A 20,303-nucleotide genomic window follows, 5' to 3' on the forward strand; every position below is an offset into this window, starting at 1 on the left:
GCTTTTTCCTGCCTCTCCCCACTTCAAGGTTTCTTTATACCCCCCCAATAATCACGTCAATAATCACTAATCAATACTCAAGTAGGGTCGACCCAAAACGTCACCTATCCATGTTCTCCAGAGTTCTGCATGAACCGCTGAGTTACTCCAGCACTTTGTGTCCTTCCGTATATTAAATGCATCTGCAGTTCTTTATTTCTACAATGAACATTAGCCATTGCATTAGCGGGATTGTGTAATTTGCTGCAGAGATGCATCATGCAGCCACACTTGAAGGAATGCCATTGTTGCCCGCCAGTGAACCGATACTCTTGAGTACTCTCCCTGATGGCAAATGTCCAACAGGGTGATTTCACCTCTGCTGACTCACGGCAGAGTCTGTGTCAAGGAGACAGGCTTTCATTTGTGTCTGCCTCGTCTACCATAGGGCTTTGCCGATAAAACTCCCTGCTCACCATTATCAGAGAACAACACTACAGCACTCCCAGAAAAGGAACAGATGAAGTTTCGGGTCGAGACCCTTCTTCAGACTCTTCAGTCTTGACCCGAAACGTCACCTATTCCTTTTCCCCAGAGATGCTGCCTGGCCCGCTGAGACACTCCAGCATTTTGTGCCCATCTTCGGTGTAATCCAGCATCTGCGGTTCCTTCCCACACAGCACTCCCAGAAAAACAGTCCCGGCGCTCCTGGAGATATTGTGTGAATCACAGGTGAATCCGTTCCTGGGCCTCACCTGATAACCCAGGAAAAGCCACCCGGAGATTATGTCCCGAAGGGAATTCCCAAGGGAGGCCCTAGACCAGTAGTGAATGAGACCCAGTCAGACCCTACACTCATAGCTCAATATCCCAGCATCTGCAGTTACTTTGTGTCTCCTATAGGATGTCCAGATGGTCCACTCTGTGCCTGGAGTAGACTGGTCATCGCAGGCCTTTAGTCTGTGGCTCCCACATACCCTATCAGGCAACTAGACCATTCTATCAACAACTAGAGAGTAACCCTGAGCTGCCTTCTACTGTACCTCAATGGAAACTCCGCAGATTATTTTTAATCAGACTCTACTGGGCGTTATCATGCACTAACTGTTATTCCCTTTATCATGTATCTGTACACTGTGGATGGCTCGATTGTAAAAATCTTTCCACTGGCTGGTTAGCACACAACAAAAGCTTTTCACTGAACATCAGTACACGTGTCAATAACCAAAACTAAACTATAGACACAAAAGGCTGGAGTAACTCAGCAGATCAGGCAGCATCTCTGGAGAAATCTCTTCAGTCTGAAGAAGGGTCTCCACCTGAAACGTCACCTATTCCTTTTCTCCAAGGATGCTGCCTGACCCGCTGAATTAGTCCAGCATTTTGTGTCTATCTTCAAGAGTCAAGAGTGTTTTATTGTCATATGTCCCAGATAGAACAATGAAATTCTTACTTGCTGCAGCACAACAGAATATGTAAACATAGTACACTGAAAACAATATGATAAACGAGAGAGAAAAAAACATTCAGTGTGTGTATACATATGTATATACATATATATACACACACATACGCACAAGTACACACATATACATATATATCCATATATATATACACATACACATAAACACACATACTCAATAAACACACAATAGTAGTGCAATAATAATAATAGTCTATTGTAGTTCAGAGCTTATTTGAGGTTGCCGTGTTTAATAGCCTGATGGCTGTAGGGAAGAAGCTGTTCCTGAACCTGGACATTACAGTTTTCAGGCTCCTGTACCTTCTTCCTAATGGCAGGGGTGAAATGAGTGTGTGGCCAGGGTGGTGTGGATCTTTGATGATGTTGGCTGCCTTATTGAGGCAGCGACACCGATAAATCCATTCAATGATGGCGAGGTCAGCGCCAGTGAAGGACTGGGCAGTGCTCACCACTTTTTGCAGTCTTTTCCGCTCCTTGATGTTTAATTTGCCAAACCAGGACGTGATGCAACCAGCCAATATGCTCTCAACTGTGCCACCTGTAGAAGCTCAAGAGAATCCTCTTTGACATACCGAATCTCCGTAATTTTCTCAGGAAGTTGATGTGCTTTATTTATAATTGCATCAGCGTGCTGGGTCCAGGAAAGATCTTCGGAAATATGCACGCCCAGGAATTTGAAGTTATTGACCCTCTCCACCATCGTCCCATTGACATAAACAGGATTGTGGGTCCTCATCCTTCCTCTTCCAAAGTCCACAATCAGTTCATTGGCTTTACTGATATTGAGAGCCAGGTTATTGTGCTGGCACCATTTGGTCATTCGGTCAATCTCACTTCTAGACTCTGACTCATCACCATCTGTAATTTGTCCAACAACGGTGGTGTCGTCTGCGAACTTGAAGATGGAGTTTGCACTATGTCCGGCTATGCAGTCATGAATATAGAGCGGGGGGGGGGGGCTGAGCACACAGCCTTGAGGTGCTCCCCTGCTGATTGTTAATGAGGAAGAAGAATTTATGCCAATTCGAACAGACTGTGGATGAGGAAGTCGAGGATCCAATTGCAGAGAGATGCGTAGAGACCCAGTTCCGTGAGCTTGGTAACCAGCTGGGAGGTGATGATGGTATTGAACGCTGAGTGCAGTCTAAAAACAACAGCCTGACGTCAGTGTAAACCAGCACCTGTAGTTCCTTCCTCAACTAAACTAGTCATAGACACAGGAGGTGAGACTGTATTATGTTGATTATTTGCGCTTTGAGACACACTGTTCGATCTTTAGCTGCATTGATGCAGCGCTGAATTCCCTGCCATGTCATTATACGACAATTAAGATAATTGGCAAAAAGGCCAGAGGGGTTACGAAGCAAATCTCATTAACACCAGCGAACTTGCACTGCGACAGAATGTACTTCCTGAAACAGACTGGAAGTAGATGCAGCAGCAAATCTGGAAACAAAGGAATATTTGAAGAGGGAAGATTTGCAAGGTTACGGGGAAAGGCCAGACTAATTGGACAACTTGATCCTTGCCATTCCCTGGGGAAGGGAGGGGGGGGCTTCCACTCATGCGATTTGAGGAGTAGGAGAGGCGTGTGTCGGTGAATTCCTTCAATGCGAGGGGCTGTTACACACCTGGTACAAGAAAGAGGTTTGGTCTGATGGTAACGAGGTCCAAGATGATCAAAGATCAAGTTCTTCATGAACCCAGTGTATGCAGAGACATGCACAATGTATTTCTCTTTGCGATTAATACAAATCAAGTTACTGCAATGTCAAAAAAAAAACAATCCACTCTTGTTAAAGCATAGCCTTTATCTTCACTCAGATGGAAAATACAAATAATGCAGCCACGCGCGCACAAATCACGTATACGCACACACATCACGTGCGGCACGCATACACACACACATATTACACACACGCATATTAAACACACATTACATACACATATTAAACACGCACATTATACACACATTGCGCACACACACTGCGCACACACATGTGCACACACATGTGCACACACACACCCATCACACATACACATGTGCGCACACACACACATCACACACACACACATGTGCACACGCATTACACACACACACATGTGCACACACACACCCATGTCATACACACACACACACACACACACACACACATGTGCACACGCATTACACACACACACATGTGCACACACACACCCACATACACACACACACACACACACACACCCATCACACACGCATGTGCACACACATGTGCGCACACACACACACATATGCACACCACACATAACGCATACACTGCTGCACACACACCCTTCCACACTGGGCCTTCCCCTGTCAGGGGCTTCCCTCAGCCCCCTACGTTCCCCTGGGAATTAACACAGCTTAGTTCATTTTTACCTATAACTACAGGCCTCCGTTGCAGGCAGGATCATGGATAACCTCTCTATTACTACGTCATCTTTCCTGCAGTGTGGTCCACAATGCTCAAAGTGTAGTCAAACCAATGTTTTTAATACAAACTCAACTTGAGGTCCCAAAGCTTGGAGCCAAATAGTGTGAGCAATAATAAGCACGATTAGCAAAATTAACATCTCAATAAGTCTGCCTCAAGTCAGTTGGCAAGTAGGAGTTTGAGGTTTTTGACTTTCTCCGCCACCGACTCGTCGATGAAGAGATGGATCCTTGCCTTTCCCCTTCTAAACTCTACAATCAGCTCCTTGTCTAGACAGACACTAAATGCTGGAGTAACCCAACGGGACAGGCAGCATCTGTGGATAGAAGGAATGGGTGGCGTTTCGGGACGAGGGAAGGGTCTCGGCCAGCATCTGCAGTTCCTTCCTGCACACAAAGTCTTGCTGACGTTAAGAGCAAGTTATCATTTAACAAGAATCACGATGATCGTCGCAAGCCCTTGAATGTTGTGGACCAAAGGTCATGTTTAACATTTTAACAGCCTGTTTCACTGGAATTTTTGTTGTTGTCCTTGAGGTTAATACAAAACAAGTTATTGCAATGTCAAAAACCATCGGTCATTCTCTCATGTTCATTCTAAGGCTGTATCTTCACCCCAGATGTAAAATTGGAACGATTCAGCGGTGGGAGGGGAATGAGTCAATAGTAGACCTAACATGTAGAAACAAGGAATGGCAGATGTTGGTTTACAAATAAAGACACGAGAGTGCCAGAGTAACTCAGTGGGTCAGGCAGCATCTATGGTGAACATGGATAGGTACAAAGTGCCGGAGTAACTCAGTGGGTCAGGCAGCATCCCTCGGTGGGGGGCCTTGTTGAGACAAACATTGCCAAACACTTTAACTCCCCTTCCCTCATTGACCTTTCTGTCCTGGGCCTCCTCCATTGTCAGAGTGAAGTCGCATGCAAATTGGAGGAACAGCACCTCATATTTCGCCTGGGCCGCTGACAACCCAGGGGTATGAGTATTGATTTCTCTACTTTCAAGTAACCCTTGCCTTCCCTTGCTCTCCGTCCATCCCCCACTCTAGTCATCTTGCTATTTTCACTGTTCTTTTCCCTCGGTTTCCACCTCCTCCTCGGCAAACAATGGACCATTGTGGGCTCTTTGGCCATCGGGGCAGTCTCTGCTTTGCTCTTTACCTTTTCATACCTCTAGTCCCTCCCCCCTGACTCTCCCTCTGAAGAAGGGGTCTCGACCCAAAACGTCACCTATTCCTTTCCGCCAGAGATGCTCCCTGACCCGTTGAGTTACTCTAGCATTTGGTGCCTATCTTCAATGTTCATATTGTTGGGTTGTTGGCTACCCAAGCAGGATATGAGGTGCTGATCCTCCAAACTCTGCAATGAATGAATCTAAAGCCAGCCTCATGAGCTCCTGGCTGCTGAGCAAGAGCAAACACTGTGGTGTGCAGGAAGGAACTGCAGATGCTGGTATTAACTGAAGATAGACAGAAAATGCTGAACTCAGCGGGACAGGCAGCATCTCTAGAGAGAGGAATAGGTGACGTTTCGGGTCTCGACTCAAAACATCAGACTGAAGAAGGGTCTCAACCCAAAACATCACCCATTCCTTCTCTCCAGAGATGCTGTCTGTCCCGCTGAGCTACTCCAGCACTTTCTGTCAACGACTGTAGGGTCCTGGGTTTCGGCTGGATGCTCTCTTTTGTTTAGTTAGCTTAGTTTAGTTTAATTGTGTCACGTGTACCAAAGCACAGCGAAGAAGGCTTTTTTGTTGCGTGCTGCCCAGTCAGTTAAAAGACTATACATGATTACAATGAGGCCACCCACAGAGTACAGATACAGGATAAAGGGTATAAACACTTAGTGCAAGATCAAGTCCAGTAAAGTCCGATTAAAGATAGTTTGAAGGTCTCCAATGAGGTCGATGGGAGTTCAGGACTGCTCTCTAATTGGTGAGAGGACATTTCAGTTGCCTGATTACAGCTGGGAAGAAGCTGTCCCTGAATCTGAATCTGTACCTCTTGCCTAATGGGAGAGAGAAGACTGAGTGATGGGTGTGAAACTCATCCTTGATTATGCTGGTTGCCTTAAAGCCCTGTCCCAATGTACGAGTTCACTCAAAGAGTTCTCCCGAGTTTGCCCTGATTCGAACCCGGAGATTTACGGTAATGGCCGCTCGTCGGTACTCGGGGCTCTCGTGGACATTTTTAAACATGTTGAAAAATCTTCACGAGTCTTCATGAGCTTACCACATTTCCCGAGTACCTGCCATTAGCGTTACGAGCCGCAAAGAGACGTCCCCGAGCTCCGACGTACCCACTACGTTCATTCTCCGTGCTTACCACGAGTTTGATTTTTTTTTTTAAACTCGGGAGAGCTCTTGAATGAACTCGTACAGTGGGACAGGGCTATTACCGAGGAATCGTGAATTGCAGGTGGACTCAATGGAAAGGAAGATAGACACAAAATGCTGGAGTAATTCAGCTGCTGGGTTAGGCAGCATCTCTGGAGAGAAGGAATTGGTGACATATCGGGTCGGGAGGTTGGTTTGCATTATGGTCTGGGCTACGTCCACAACTCTCTGCAATTTTCTATGGTCTTGGTCGTAAAGCTGTTCCCAAACCATGCTGCGCTGCATCCCAATAAAATAATTTCTACGGTACATTGGGGGCCTGTAGATAACTCCCATTAGGGTATTTCTACCCTTACAATTTATCAGTTCTATCCATACTCCCTCTACATCTTCTGATTCAATGTCACCCCTCGCAAGGGACTGAATTTCATTCTCACCAATTTCATTCCTACCCCATCCCCTCAGCCTACCTGTCTGTCTTTTTGATAGGCCGTACAACCTTGAATATTCAGTTCCCAGCCCTGGTCTTCTTGTAGCCATGTCTCTGTAATTCCCACAACATCAAACTTGCCAATTTCTAACTGAGCCTCAAGTTCATCCACTTTATTTCTTATACTTTGCGCATTCATATACAACACTTTAACTTTGGTATTCAACTCCCCTCTCACGCCGGTCACTATTGCCCCTGACCTTACTCCCTTATCCCATCTCGAACTTTCCTTCCCATTAATTCGGGAGTATTTTGTAATTTTTCCTGTACTCACTTCACCTTTAACTCCATCTTTATGCTCCCAATTTGTCAACCCCTCTCCCCCACTATTTAGTTTAAACCCACACGTGTTGCACAAGCAAACCTGCCTGCCACTCCAGTTAAGATGTGACCCGTCCATTTTGTACAGGCCCGCCACTACCCCAGAAGCGATCCTAGTGTAAAAATCTAAATCCCAGCTCCCGCACCAGCCCCCCAGCCACACATTCAGATCCCCCACCTCCCTGTTCCTGCCCTCACCAGCACTAGGTACAGGAAGCAATCCTGCAGAGTCCAAATCTGTAGAAGTTGGTGTTGGGGACTTGCTGAACTTTCCACTCCTGCAGGGTTGAACACTGAATAACATTTCTGTCTCCCCAACTTCCTCATCGCCACACACTGCCTCAGAGTTGGTAACATCCAAAATCCTGTAATGAGCATGTTCACTTGCAGATCAACACACAAAACTGTGCTCGACACATCCCAACCTGACCTCAGACTGCTGTTGGTTCAGCCAACACTGAAATTATTTTAATGACTGCTAATCAGATGAAGTAACATCAAAATGATTTCACTTTGAGAACTAGAAAAATGTACAGGCTTAATAATGAAAACTAAAATTATTTGTGCAGCAAAATAAACACTCGACCCTCAACATAGGCATCACAACTGGAGCTGAAATTGCTGTTTTTTCTGAGGGACCAATTATGACACAAAGTGCTGGAGTCACTCAACGGGTCGGGCGGCATCTCTGGGGAACTTGGCTAGGTGAGGTTTCGTGTCAGGACCCTTCTTCAGACTGATTCAGACATTCTGAAGAACGCTCCCTACCTGAAGGAAAATGTCGCCCATCCGTGTTCTCCAGGGATGCTGTCTAACCCGCTGAGATACTCTCGCACTTTACACTTTAGACTTTTGAGATACAGTGCAGAAACAAGCCTGTCGGCCCACCGAGTCCACATCAACCAGCGATCACCCCTACACTAGTTCCACCTACACACAAAGGACGATTTATAGGTTTTTTACTGAAGCCAATTAACCTACACATCCGTACATCTTTGGAGTGCGGTGGGAATCTAGAGCATCCTGGGAAAAGTCACACGGTCAAGGGGAGAATGTACAAACTCTGTACAGACAGCAGCCGGAGTCAGGATCGATCCTGGGTCTCTGGTGCTGTAAGGCAACAAATCTGCCGCTGCACCACTGTGCCGCCCGCTAGAGTTAGGGATTACTTCAATACATTTGCATTTGGGTCGCATGTCCTGTCGAATGAATTATTTATAAATTATTTATAAAGCAGGCCCAGCTCAATACAGTGTTCCCAAGAACACAATTGAAGCAGCAGCAGGTCACATTATCACTCAAGCTTGCCCTGCTGTCAAGAAGGGTACCAGCTGGAAACGCCATCAATCCGTGTCCTTCAGAGATGTTGCCCGCTGTGTTAGTCCAGTGCTTTGCCGTTTACATTTCAATATGATCATGGTTGATCCACATTAGCGTCAACTCTTCTCTGCCAGCTTCCTAAACCCTTCCCTTCATCATTCTTTCAAGTATTTATCTTTTGCTTCATCTTTGACATTGTCTAATGATCCTTCCTCCACCGTGGCAGAGAATTCTAGAGATTTTAAATGACCGGCCTCCATATTGTAGCTATTATTCAATGGTTCAATGATTCCTTTATTATCATGTGCACCAAGATGCAATCTGAATCTTTTTTTTGCGAAGAGCTCAGTAAAATTATTGCCACACGTAAGTACAATCCCAGGTTAAGTACATGATGCATAGAAACTGCCCACTGAGTCTATATGCAAGAGTCGCCAGGTTTTGGTCCCAGCCACTGTGAGGGTCTGGCTTTCTTTTTTTTCTCGGCTGGACTTTCTGCCGCACCCGACTTGCCGGAAACCTTCATCTACGTTCCCTTGTTCATGACTCTCCCACTCTTGAGCACATCTCAACATCTACCCCAGCCAATACCCTGAGGATCTTTCCCTTTGAAACCCACGTTACACAACTGTACTGATCCCATCGTTGGGAAGTGTCAGAAGTGGCCAAAGCAAATTATTTGGAGAAACAAAGAGCTGCAGATGCTGGTTTGCAAACAAATATCACAAAAAGAGCTGACGTAACTCAGCGGGTCAGGCAGTATCTCTGGAGGACATGGATACTTGACGTTTTGAGTCAGGATCCTTCTTCAGACTGATGATGGGTCCCGACCCGAAACATCACCTAGCCACATCCTCCAGAGATGTTGACTGACCTGCTGAGTTACTACAGCACTTTGCATCCAAATATTCCTTGTCTGTTCATAGAGGTGTGCCCATCACCCTTAGTGGCTCCTCACTGAATAGATTGGCAGCCCTTCAGCCTTAACTTTGTCATTTATTATTGAAGTTTGGCAATTGGGAATCACGGGGAAAAATTGCTAACTTACCATCCTATTGAATAAGCATAAAATAAATTAAATAATCGTGGTTCAATTTAGGCCATAGAGCAGAGCAGCTCAGGAACACGCCATTCGGCCCACAATGTCTGTGCCGGACGCAATGCCAAGCCAAACCAATGTCCTTTGCCTGCAAATGATCCATATTCCTCCATTCTTTATCCAAGTGCCGATCTTTTATGTAATTGATGCAAAAGGAAGTATTACACTGCCTGGAGAGTTCTATAAAGTCATAGAATCATACAGTGTGGAAACAGGCCCTACGGCCCAACTTGCCCACACCGACAAACATGCCCCATCTACACTAGTCCCATCTGCCTGCGTTTAGCCCTTACCCCTCCAAACTTATCCTATCCGTGTAGCTGTCTAAATGTTACTTAAACGTTGTGATAGTACCTGCACTATATTGCGCAAATAAAGCTGGCTAATAAAGACCTGTAAGGCATTTTTATATCGAACTCAGTGACGTACAAAACACGGTTCAATATTAAATCACGTAGGTACAAGGACAAAGACACTTTAACCAGTATTTCTCTATGTGGCATAATGTTTGAATCCACCCTGTCAAATGCATGTAGGTTACTGGTTGCTTTCTATTTATCTCACTGACAGACACACGAGCCGGTCTGGTCAACAGTGCAAAGTGCAGCATTGCACAGGCCGGCCGGGTCACATTGTTTCACCTACACACCGTTCCACATCACACAGCAGGCCAGAGTAAAGCACTCTCACCCTGGGCTCTAGAGGCATAGCGTTATACAGCACTAAAACAGCTGCTTAGGGACCTCAGTGGCAGCACAGTGGAGCAGAGGTAGAGCTGCTGCCTTACAGCGCCAGAGACCCGGTTTGATCCACACTGCGGGTGCAGAAGGGCCTGTTTCCGCACTGTGTCTCTAAAGACTGTTTAATTGCCACATGTACCAACAACTGAAGAATGATACACTTACTTACAGCAGCTTAACATTCAGGTGTCGACTTGTCTTTGACTGGATCGCATGCAAACAAAAGCTTTGCTCACCGTCGGGGTTCGGCGTCGGCATTCCGCCAGCCCGGCGTGAGGGCCTGAACATCGGGCCACCCGGGGCGGCGACTGCGGGTGCTCGGAAGGCCCTGACCATGGATGAACACGGAGGGGAGGCTGGCTGGACTATGGTGCCATCCTCACCTTGGTGCCATTTATGTTATGTTGTGTTGTGGACTTTCTGTGTTTGTGCTTTTTTTTAAATTCAATTCCAATTTTATTTTTAATATGTTTTATTATTTATTTATTATTATTTTAATTTTTTTTAATGATACTGCCTGTAAGGGAAATTCATTTTGTTGTCTCAAATTGAGACAATGACAATAAATTTGAATACAATACAATACAATACAATTTTCACTGATAATAATTAAATAACTAAACTAATGACAAACACGTCAGAGATGCTGCCTGACACGCTGAGTTACTCCAGCATTTTGTGTCTATCTTCAGTGTATACCAGCATCTGCCGTTCCTTCCTACACACCTGTCCCAAACCTATCCACTACACAGGGTAAATCCTTGACTCCCTGGTAATCACATCACTGTAGGTTTTAGTTTAGTTTAGTTTAGAGATACAGCATTGAAACTGGCCCTTCGGCTCACCGAGTCCACACCGACCATCGATCAACCGTTCACGCTGGTTCAATGCTATCCCAATTTTGCATCAACTGCCTACGGACTAAGAGCAATTTATAGCGACCATTTAACCCACAAACCCGCACATATTTGGGATGTGAGTAGAAACTGGAGAACCCGGAAGAAACCCACGCAAAAACAGGGGGTACAAACAAACTCCACACAGGCAGTTAAGGAAGACCCTACCTACACAAAGACGCTGGGCAAAGCAGAGAGATTACCATTGTTTCTTAACAGATCCTTGTTACAAAGGAACATTTATATATTAGGATATTATATATCAGGATATTATATAGAAACAGGGAAACATAGAAAATAAGTGGAGTAGGAGGCCATTCAGCCCATCGAGCCAGCACCTCCATTCAACATGATCATGTCTGTTCACCCTGTTCCTACTTTTTCCCCATATCCCTTGATTCTGTTAACCCTAAGAGCTAAATCTAACTGTCTCCTGAAAACATCCCATGAATTGGCCGCCACTGCTTTCTGTTGCAGAGAATTCCACAGATTCACAACTCTCGGGGTGAAAAAGTTTTTCCTCATCTCAGTCCTAAATGGCCTACCCCTTATTCCTAAACTGTGACTCCTGGTTCTGGATCCCCCAACATGGGGAATATTTTTCATGCCTGCCACCCAGCTTTGTTGGATATCCGCAAAGTTGGATATTTTACATTTAATTCCCTCATCTAAATCGTTAATATATATTGTAAATAACTGGGGTCCCAGCACTGGCTCTCCCTTATCCATTCTACTTGTTATGCCCCTGTTCCACTTAGGAAACCTGAACGGAAACCTCTGGAGACTTTGCGCCCCACCCAAGGTTTCTGTGCAGTTCCCGGAGGTTTTTGTCAGTCTCCCTACCTGCTTCCACTACCTGCAACCTCCGGCAACCACCTGCAACCTCTGGGAATCGCACGGAAACCTTGGGTGGGGCGCAAAGTCTCCAGAGGTTTCTGTTCAGGTTTCCTAAGTGGGACAGGGGCATTACATTCTCCAAAAATTCCAGAAGATTAGTCAAGCATGATTTCCCCTTCATAAATCCATGCAGACTTTGACTGATCCTGTCATTGCTTTCCAAATGCGCTGCTATTACATCTTTAATAATCAACTCAAGCATCTTCCCCACTACCGATGTAAGGCTAACTGGTTTATTTTCTCTATTTCCCTATTTTCTCTCTTGCTCCTTTCTTAAAAGGCTACCCTCCAGTCCACAGGAACTGATCCAGAGTCTATAGGACATTGGAAAATGATCGCGATTTTTGGGGCCACCTCCTTGGGAAAAGATCCTGGTTGGTACGATGACTTTAGAGATACAGCACGGAAACAGGTCTTTCTGCCCACTGGGTCTGCACTGATCAGCGACCACCCCATACAGCAGCACTGTCCTACGCAATTTACAATTTACACAAGCCAGTACATCTTTGGGATGTGGAGGATACCCAAGCACACAAGGTCACGGGGAGAACATACAAACTCCATTCGGAGAGCACCCGTGGTCATGATCAAACCTGGGCCTCTGGCGTTACAAGGCAGCAATTCTACCGCTGCACCACTGGGCCGCCCGCAGGGTCTACACAATTTTGTAAAATCTCCCTTTTCTTACGGTAAAGACTAAATTTGTCAGGTGTGCCCATAATCAGTGCATGCTCCAGGCAAATCCTTAATTACAGCAGCAATCATTAGGCCCACACACCTGGTTCTTATCAGTTGAAACATACTGAAACCAGATCCGTTTTTCATTACTCAGAAACAGCTCAGAGAAAACCCACAGTAAATCATTCCAGGAAAACAAAAATTCACAGGGCTATGAATTCCTTAGCAACGTGTTAAATGTAATCATAAATTATTATTTTTTACAAAAAAGGTAGTGAAGAGAAAGTTTAACCAAAGTACTGCCCGAGTTCGGCACGGACTAGAAGGGTCGAGATGGCCTGTTTACGTGCTGTAATTGTTATATGGTGGGTTGAAAACTGCATAAACATCTTGATGTAATATTTAGTGTCGTTTAGTTTATTTTTACTTGTACCGAGGTGCAGTGAAAAGTTTTATGCTGTGCGTTAACCAGTCAGAGGAAAGACTGTACACGATTTCAATCGAGACTTCCACAGTGTACAGATACGGTATAAAGGGAAGAAGGTTTTGTGCAAGATTAAGTCCAATTAAAGATAGTTTGAGGGTCTCCAATTAGGTAGATGGTAGCCCAGGACCGCTCTCTAGTTGGTGAGTGGATAGTTCACTTGCTTGATCACAGCTAGAAAGAAACTGTCTCTGGGTCTGGAGGTGTGCGTTTTGTGTAATAACACCATTGGCAACAGTTTATCTCAGCAGTTTAAATTCCACAGATGCTGGAAAACCTGCAATAAAACCAAAGAATGCTGGTAATATTCACAAGGTCAAGCTGCATCCATGGAAGGTGAAACAAAATTAAGGTCAATGACCTAATGTAAGGTAATCTGTGCATTGAACAGAGGCCAATTCTTTCAATATTTCCTTCGAAGCATTGTGCATATTCATGCAACAGAAACATAAGAGGCTTTAATGCCTAATATTTCATGCAGTTATTTAAATGCACGTGTCATATCATCAGTATTGTGTTCTCTTAATGAAGCAATACAGAAAACCAAACAGCTGGCACAAAGCCTCCATATCCTTCCTGTATTGGGGTGACCAAAACTGCACACAAGACTCCAAATGCAGCCTAACCAAAGTCCTGTGAAGCTGCATCATGTCTTCCTGGCTCTTATACTCAGTGCCCCAACTAATGAGGGCAAGTATAATATATATAACATAGAACAGTACAGCACAAGAACAGGCCCTTCGGTTCACACTGTCTGTGCAAAAAGATGGTGCGAAGACCAACTCTTAACTGTTAGCACAAAACCTCATACCTCCCCCACTCCCCCCCCCCCCCCCCCCCCCCCCCAAACAATCAGTCTGATTTGGTTCAGTTGCCTGAGAACAGCTGGGAGTAAACTGAATCTGGAGGTGTGCGTTTAACACACTAACACCAATGGCAATAGCTTAACTAAAGTAAAACACCTCAGTTGCTGGAAAACCTGCAATAAAACCAGAGAGTGCTGGAAATGTTCACTATGTCAAGCAGCGTTCCTGGAAGGTGAAGCAACATTAACGCCAATGACCTTATGTAAGGTCATCAGTGCATCGTACATAGGCCAATCCACTGACAATCAGTCTGATTGTTATGACTGGAGTACCCAGAGAAAACCCACGCGGTCACAGGGAGAACGTACAAACTCAGTACAGACTGCGCCCGTAGGATCGAACCCGGGTCTCTGGTGCTGTCAGGCAGCATGTCTACCACTGCACCACTGTGCCTCCCTTGATGTTCCTACATCTGTTTCCACGTTCAGGGAGTCATGGACCACAGATCACTGTGTACATCAACGCTGCTGAGGGTGTTACCATTGATTGTGTATAGTGCGTGAGACATGCCCTCTCACCTTGCAGACACGGGCCACCAGGCTCACCAGTGGCTCTCCGTTAAATGCATTCTCATCCCCCAGCTTCTCCGTGAAGAATACGTAAATCTTGTCATCGTCGCCCACGGAACTTCGGACGCTCTCCCTCAACAACATCGAGTGAACAAAGTTTGGTGCTGAAAGAGTGAAAGAGCGGTGAATGGAATCATGAGTTGCGAAGGGAAGGTCCTGAGATGACTCACTAACCAACAGCTGAATGCAGAATTTGCTACCGTTTAGGGGGAAAGGGGGAAGGTAGGGAGAGGGGGGAACGGGAGAGGATTTTATTTCCCCCCCTTTCTCTCTCCCTTTTTGGTTTTGAGGCCAAGAGTTCCTCTACTAGGTTGTCTCCCCTCTAATGGAGAATAAAGGATCCAGAATGCTGGAGTAACACGACGGGTCAGGCAGCATCGCTGGAGAACGTGGATAGATGCCACTTCAGGTCTGGACCCTTCCGAGTTGCTAACTGAGCTACAGCACAAAGGTAACAGCAATATAAATTCTGGTTCATGCAGCGTGGGATGTGGAACAGCAGCGACATCTCCTTCCTCATTCAAGATCCTATCTAATCCCACTGTTCCTTTCCGGTATCCCATTTCCATCCTTCGGAAACGTTAGACATTCCCTTCAACTCTCTCCCTCCCATTTTACAGCCCACCTACACCACGATTTACAGGTGGGCAATTTATAGAGACACAGAGCTATGCAGCTTGGAAGCAGTCCTTTCGGCCCACCTATGCCTTACAGCGCCAGAGACCCGGGTACGATCCTGACTACGGGTGCTGTCTGTACAGAGTTTGCACGTTCACCCCGTGACCGCGTTGGTTTTCCCCGGGTGATCCGGTTACCTCCCACATACCAAAGACATACAGGTTTGTAGATTAATTGGCTCCAGTAAAGATTGTAAATCTTCCCTAATGTGTAGGATCGAATTATTGTGCGGGGATTGCTGGCCGGTGTGGGCTCGGTGGGCCGAAGGTCCTATTTCTGCGCCGTATTTCTAAACTAAACCAAAAGACATAGAGAAGCAGAATTAAGCCATTCGGCCTATTGAGTCTACTCCGTCATTCAATCACGGCTGATCTACCTTTCCCTCTCAGCCCCATTTTCCTGCCTTCTCCCCTTAACCTTTGACAGCTTTACTAGTCATGAACCTATCAATCTCCTCTTTTAAATACCCAATAGCGTCCTCCACGGTCATTTGTGGCAATGAATTCCCAGATTCACCACCTTCTGACTAAAGAAATTCCTCCTCATCTCATTTTAAAGGTACGTTCTTTTATTCTGAGGCTGTGCCCTCTGGTCCTAGACCCTCTAGGTCAAGGGTCGGCAACCTACGGCCCACGCGCCGGATCTGGCCCGCAACCCAAAATCATCCGGCCCGCGGGTGGTTTCTTTTTCAATTTGTTTTCGCTACCTGGGGGCTACAGCCAGTCCAGGGGCACGCAGGACACCTGGGGGCTACAGCCAGTCCCGGGGCACGCAGGCCACCTGGGGGCTACAGCCAGTCCCAGGGCATGCAGGCCACCTGGGGGCTACAGCCAGTCCTGGGGCAGGTGAGGGAACTGGGATCTGCAGACAACTAATTGAAAAACACGTGAAAACGAATGCGAAAAACAACATCAAGTGTCACACTGTGGCGATAGATGTGGCCCGCGTCCGCTCACAGACATGGGTCCTGGCCCCTATGCAGAACAAGGTTGCCGACTCCTGCTCTAGGTGGTCACGATGGACTCAGTGGGTCAAAGGCCTGTTTCTGTGCCGTTGGATTCTGATGAGAGTCTTGGATACAAAATGTCATCTGCCCACTTCCTTTCACAGATGCTCCCTGACCCACTGGGTTTCTCCAGCACTTTTTTTACTTAATATTCCAGCATCTGCAGGTCTTGTAGCTCCTTGGAGGGAGAATCCACTCTGTTGAATGGTCATTACCTGAAGCACTGACTGTTTCTCCACAGACTCTCTCCACAGATGCTACTTGGCCTTTCGACTTTAGAGAGACAGAGCAAAAACAGGGCCTTCGGCCCACCGAGTCCGTGCCAACCAGCCATCACGCCGTGCACTGGCACTATCTTACACAGGAGGGACAATTTACGATTCATAGAGACCAATTAACCTACAAACCCGCACATCTTTGTGTGGGAGGAAACCGGAGCACCCTGTGAAAACCCACACGATCACAGGGAGAATCGTACCAACTCTGTGCGTACAGCACACATGTCACGATTCATCCCGGGTCCCAGGTGCTGTAAGGCAGCAACTCTACCTCTATGCCGCCACCATGCCGCCGTGCTCTTTAGTTCATTCGGGGACAGTTATCGCCACAGACGAGAGTGACACTGAGTGACCGTGTTATTCTCCTTACCCTTCCAGATAACAGAATCGTCCAGCTTGAGCAAGCGTCCATCAAATCTCTTTTTTATGTCAGCCTGTCTACCTTGAAACCCATAGAGTGTGGCAGTGTAGATTTTATTGTCTGTGAGAAAGCAGATTGTAGAAATTTGAGTTAACAATATTTGACTACATTCATAAGTTATAGGAGCAGAAATAGGCCATTCGGCCCATAAAGCTTGACACCATCTTTCTATAGCAAACAACATCTTTCCTACAGCATTCATGTTTTCCTCACCATTTGGCCAGTTACACGGATAGGACAGGTTTGGAGGGTCAAGAGCCAAACGCAGACACGTGGTACTAGTGTAGATGGGACATGTTGGACGGCGTGGGCAAGCTGGGCAGAAGGGCCTGTTTCCACGCTGAGTGACTATGACTATAACTCCATCCTATGTTAGAAATATATGATCGGTCCTTCATCTTCACTGCTCTAAGTCCTGGAACTCCTCGTCCAGGATCACAGGAGGAGCATCTTAACAAGGCGGACTACAGCAGTTCAAGAGGGTAGCTTGCTACCATCTTCCCCTGGGCCATTAGGGATGGACAATGGGCTTATCTGTCTTAACCCACTGTCCACATTAACCCATTGTCTACCATGGCCCAATGTCCCTTTACACTAGTAATGCCAACGACAACCCCAACTTAAAAAGGAATCAATAAAAAGACACGTCCCCATGAGTAGGAATCCACAGAGGTTGAAGTTAGTCCTGGTAAGTTGACTATAGATCTAGGAGAACGACTGCTCAAACATCCTACAAACAGCAAGATATGAAAGTTTCAAGCAACAATGGCATATGTAGAATGATTCTACAGAGACACAGACTGTACGGTAAGAGAAAATATGCCATCAAACCCTGCACTGTCGTGTAGAAACAAGGAACTGCAGGTGCTGGTTTTATCCAAGGAAAGACACAAAGTGCTGGAGTAAAACTCAGTGGGTCAGGCAGCATCCCTGGACAACATGGATGGGTGCCCGTTTCGAGGCAAGGGTCTTCAGGGGTCCTGACAGGAAACATCATCCACACATGTTCTTCAGATATGCCATAGAAATATACTAGACTGAAAGGTCCCGACCCGAAACGTCACCTATTTTTTTTTGTTTCTGGAGATGTTGCCTGACCCGCTGAGTTAGTCCAGCACTAGGTGTCTATCATTCTCCTGGGATGCCATCTGACCCGCTGTGTTACTCCAGCATTTTGTACACTTCCCCATACTCTTATTTCTAATTTGCATCTTCTTCACAGGCACAATGGGAACACAGTAGCTATCTAATCTCAAGTGTAGGGTAACAAGTGTAGGGTAAAAGTGATTTTACAATCCTTTGTTGAGGTCAGACACTGTGTGAATTTTAAATACTTGTTTCCTGCACACTGGGCCGCAATCAAAAGATGGTATCAGTTAGTTCAGACTTAATACAAAAACATGCTCAGGATTTAGTACCTACCAGCGACAACACCAGTGTATCCAACCGTGGGATCATAAGGGCAACTGTCTTTCCCCTCAAAGGGAGCTGAGAGAGTGAAGCGCTTAATATCCTACAGGGGTCAGAGATGGGGAGAAAAATAAGGTCAAAGCAATAAGAACAAGTGGAGATGATGCTCGGTGAAGGAGATCAGTGTCTAACAATGCTGGAAGAAATACTTACAACGTAGGCACAATGAGGAAGGAAGGCATACGTTCCACAGGCATACAAATGTGTCCCGTTGAATCTTCTCAGGAAACGGATATAGTTGTGACAGTTCTACAAAGAGCACAAGGCAGGTGTGTTTCAAGAGAGAGTTCGATTTAGCTCTTAGGGCTGAAGGAATCAAGGGATATAGGGAAAAAGCAGGAACGGGGTACTGATTTTGGATGATCAGCCATGATCATATTGAATGGCGGTGCTGGCTCAAAGGGGCGTATGGCCTACTCCTGCACCTATTTTCTATCTTTCTATGTTTCCATGTTAAGAGCAGGTCGGGACTTAACTCTCCATCAATAATAACTTGCATTTATGCATTGCCTTTGATGTGGCAGGGCATCACTAAATGATGAAACAAAATGGAACAGCCATTGCATGAGTTGATATTAGGATGGGTTTAGTTTAGTTTAGTTTAGTTTAGAGATACAGCGCGGAAACAGGCCCTTCGGCCCACCGAGTCTACAGCAACCAGCGATCCCCGCACACTAACACTAACCTGCACACTAAGTATAATTTTTACAATTTTATCGTCCAATTAACATACAAACCTGTACGTCTTGGGAGTGTGGAAGGAAATTGGAGCTCCCGGAGAAAGCCCACAACAGGTCACGGAGAGAGAACAAGACCTTTGTCCGAAGGGCTGAATGGCCTACTCCTGCACCTATTTTCTATGTTTCTATGTTTATCGAAACACTAGGTTTTGAGGAGCACCATAAGGGCTGAGAAATGAATATACAGGAAATAATTCCAAGCGGATGAATTGCCTCCTGCTGAAAATGTCCACAGCCTTTGTTAAGTCCGGCACGTGCAGAGAAATTAAAATTGGGAATGCATGAGAGATTATAGTTTAGTTTAGTTTAGTTTAGAGATGCAGCATGGAAACAGGCCAGAGAAAAAGTCCAATGTCCGCAGTGCGGTAGGTTGGAATCTCAGGACTGCACCCTAGTTTTATGGAAGGGCCGTTCAGACGTCTGATAACAGAGGGGAAGCAGCCTTTCCTGAATCTGGTGGTGCACGCTTTCAAGCTTTTGTTTCCAAGTCTGGAAATCTTGGAAGGATGGAGGGGATGTCACGGCTCACCAAGAGAGGAAGGGTGACGTTTGGGAACAAAGTCAAGACCCTTAAATCTGAGGCAATGTCAGAGCCACAGAAAACGTAGGTCAGCGTGTGACAGGGGTGAAGTTTGACCGGGCCGTGGGAGGAATGTTTCACATATGTTCGCCTGGTCTAATCCATGTCCCTTACCTCAAATCCCTGCCCGTGCTTATTTAGACAATCCTTTGTTTTTGCGGGTACAGCTTCCCATCGTATCTGTTAACAAAATAACAATGAAATGCATTAGAGCATCAGTGCAGTTTAGTCTAGCTTATTATTGTCACGTGTACTGAGGTACAATGAAAAGCTGTTTTGTGGCCCGCCATCCAGTCAGCAAATAGACTGAACATGATTACAATCGAGCAGTGTACAGATACAGGACAAAGGAAATAATGTTTAGTGCAAGATCAAGTCTGATTGAAGATAAGCCAAAGATGCCACAAGATGGTCGGACAGGGCGGTTCTCTAGTTGGTGAAACTATGGTTTAGTTGTCTGCTAATAGGTGGGAAGAAATTGCTAGTCCCACCTGCCTGTATTTGGCCCATATCCC

General features: G+C 46.0%; 1 protein-coding gene across 4 annotated transcripts in view; it reads right to left on the minus strand.

Annotated features, from left to right (window-relative positions):
- sema4gb (sema domain, immunoglobulin domain (Ig), transmembrane domain (TM) and short cytoplasmic domain, (semaphorin) 4Gb) overlaps window positions 1-20,303 on the minus strand; it is a 113,737-nt gene that overhangs the window by 44,842 nt on the left and 48,592 nt on the right. For all 4 annotated transcript variants that reach the window (XR_008724684.1, XM_055646998.1, XM_055646996.1 and 1 more), the window contains exons 4-8: window positions 19,903-19,968; window positions 18,622-18,717; window positions 18,421-18,511; window positions 16,948-17,058; window positions 14,565-14,719 (exon numbers count right to left, since the gene is read on the minus strand). Coding sequence is in view for 3 of the 4 variants with exons in the window: in XM_055646998.1 (XP_055502973.1) it covers window positions 14,565-14,719; window positions 16,948-17,058; window positions 18,421-18,511; window positions 18,622-18,717; window positions 19,903-19,968 (519 nt within the window). In the remaining variant the exon portion in view is untranslated. The remainder of the gene's footprint in view (window positions 1-14,564; window positions 14,720-16,947; window positions 17,059-18,420; window positions 18,512-18,621; window positions 18,718-19,902; window positions 19,969-20,303) is intronic.

This window comes from Leucoraja erinacea, chromosome 15 (genome assembly GCF_028641065.1).
Source record: "Leucoraja erinacea ecotype New England chromosome 15, Leri_hhj_1, whole genome shotgun sequence".
In the NCBI taxonomy this organism is placed as follows: domain Eukaryota; kingdom Metazoa; phylum Chordata; class Chondrichthyes; order Rajiformes; family Rajidae; genus Leucoraja; species Leucoraja erinaceus.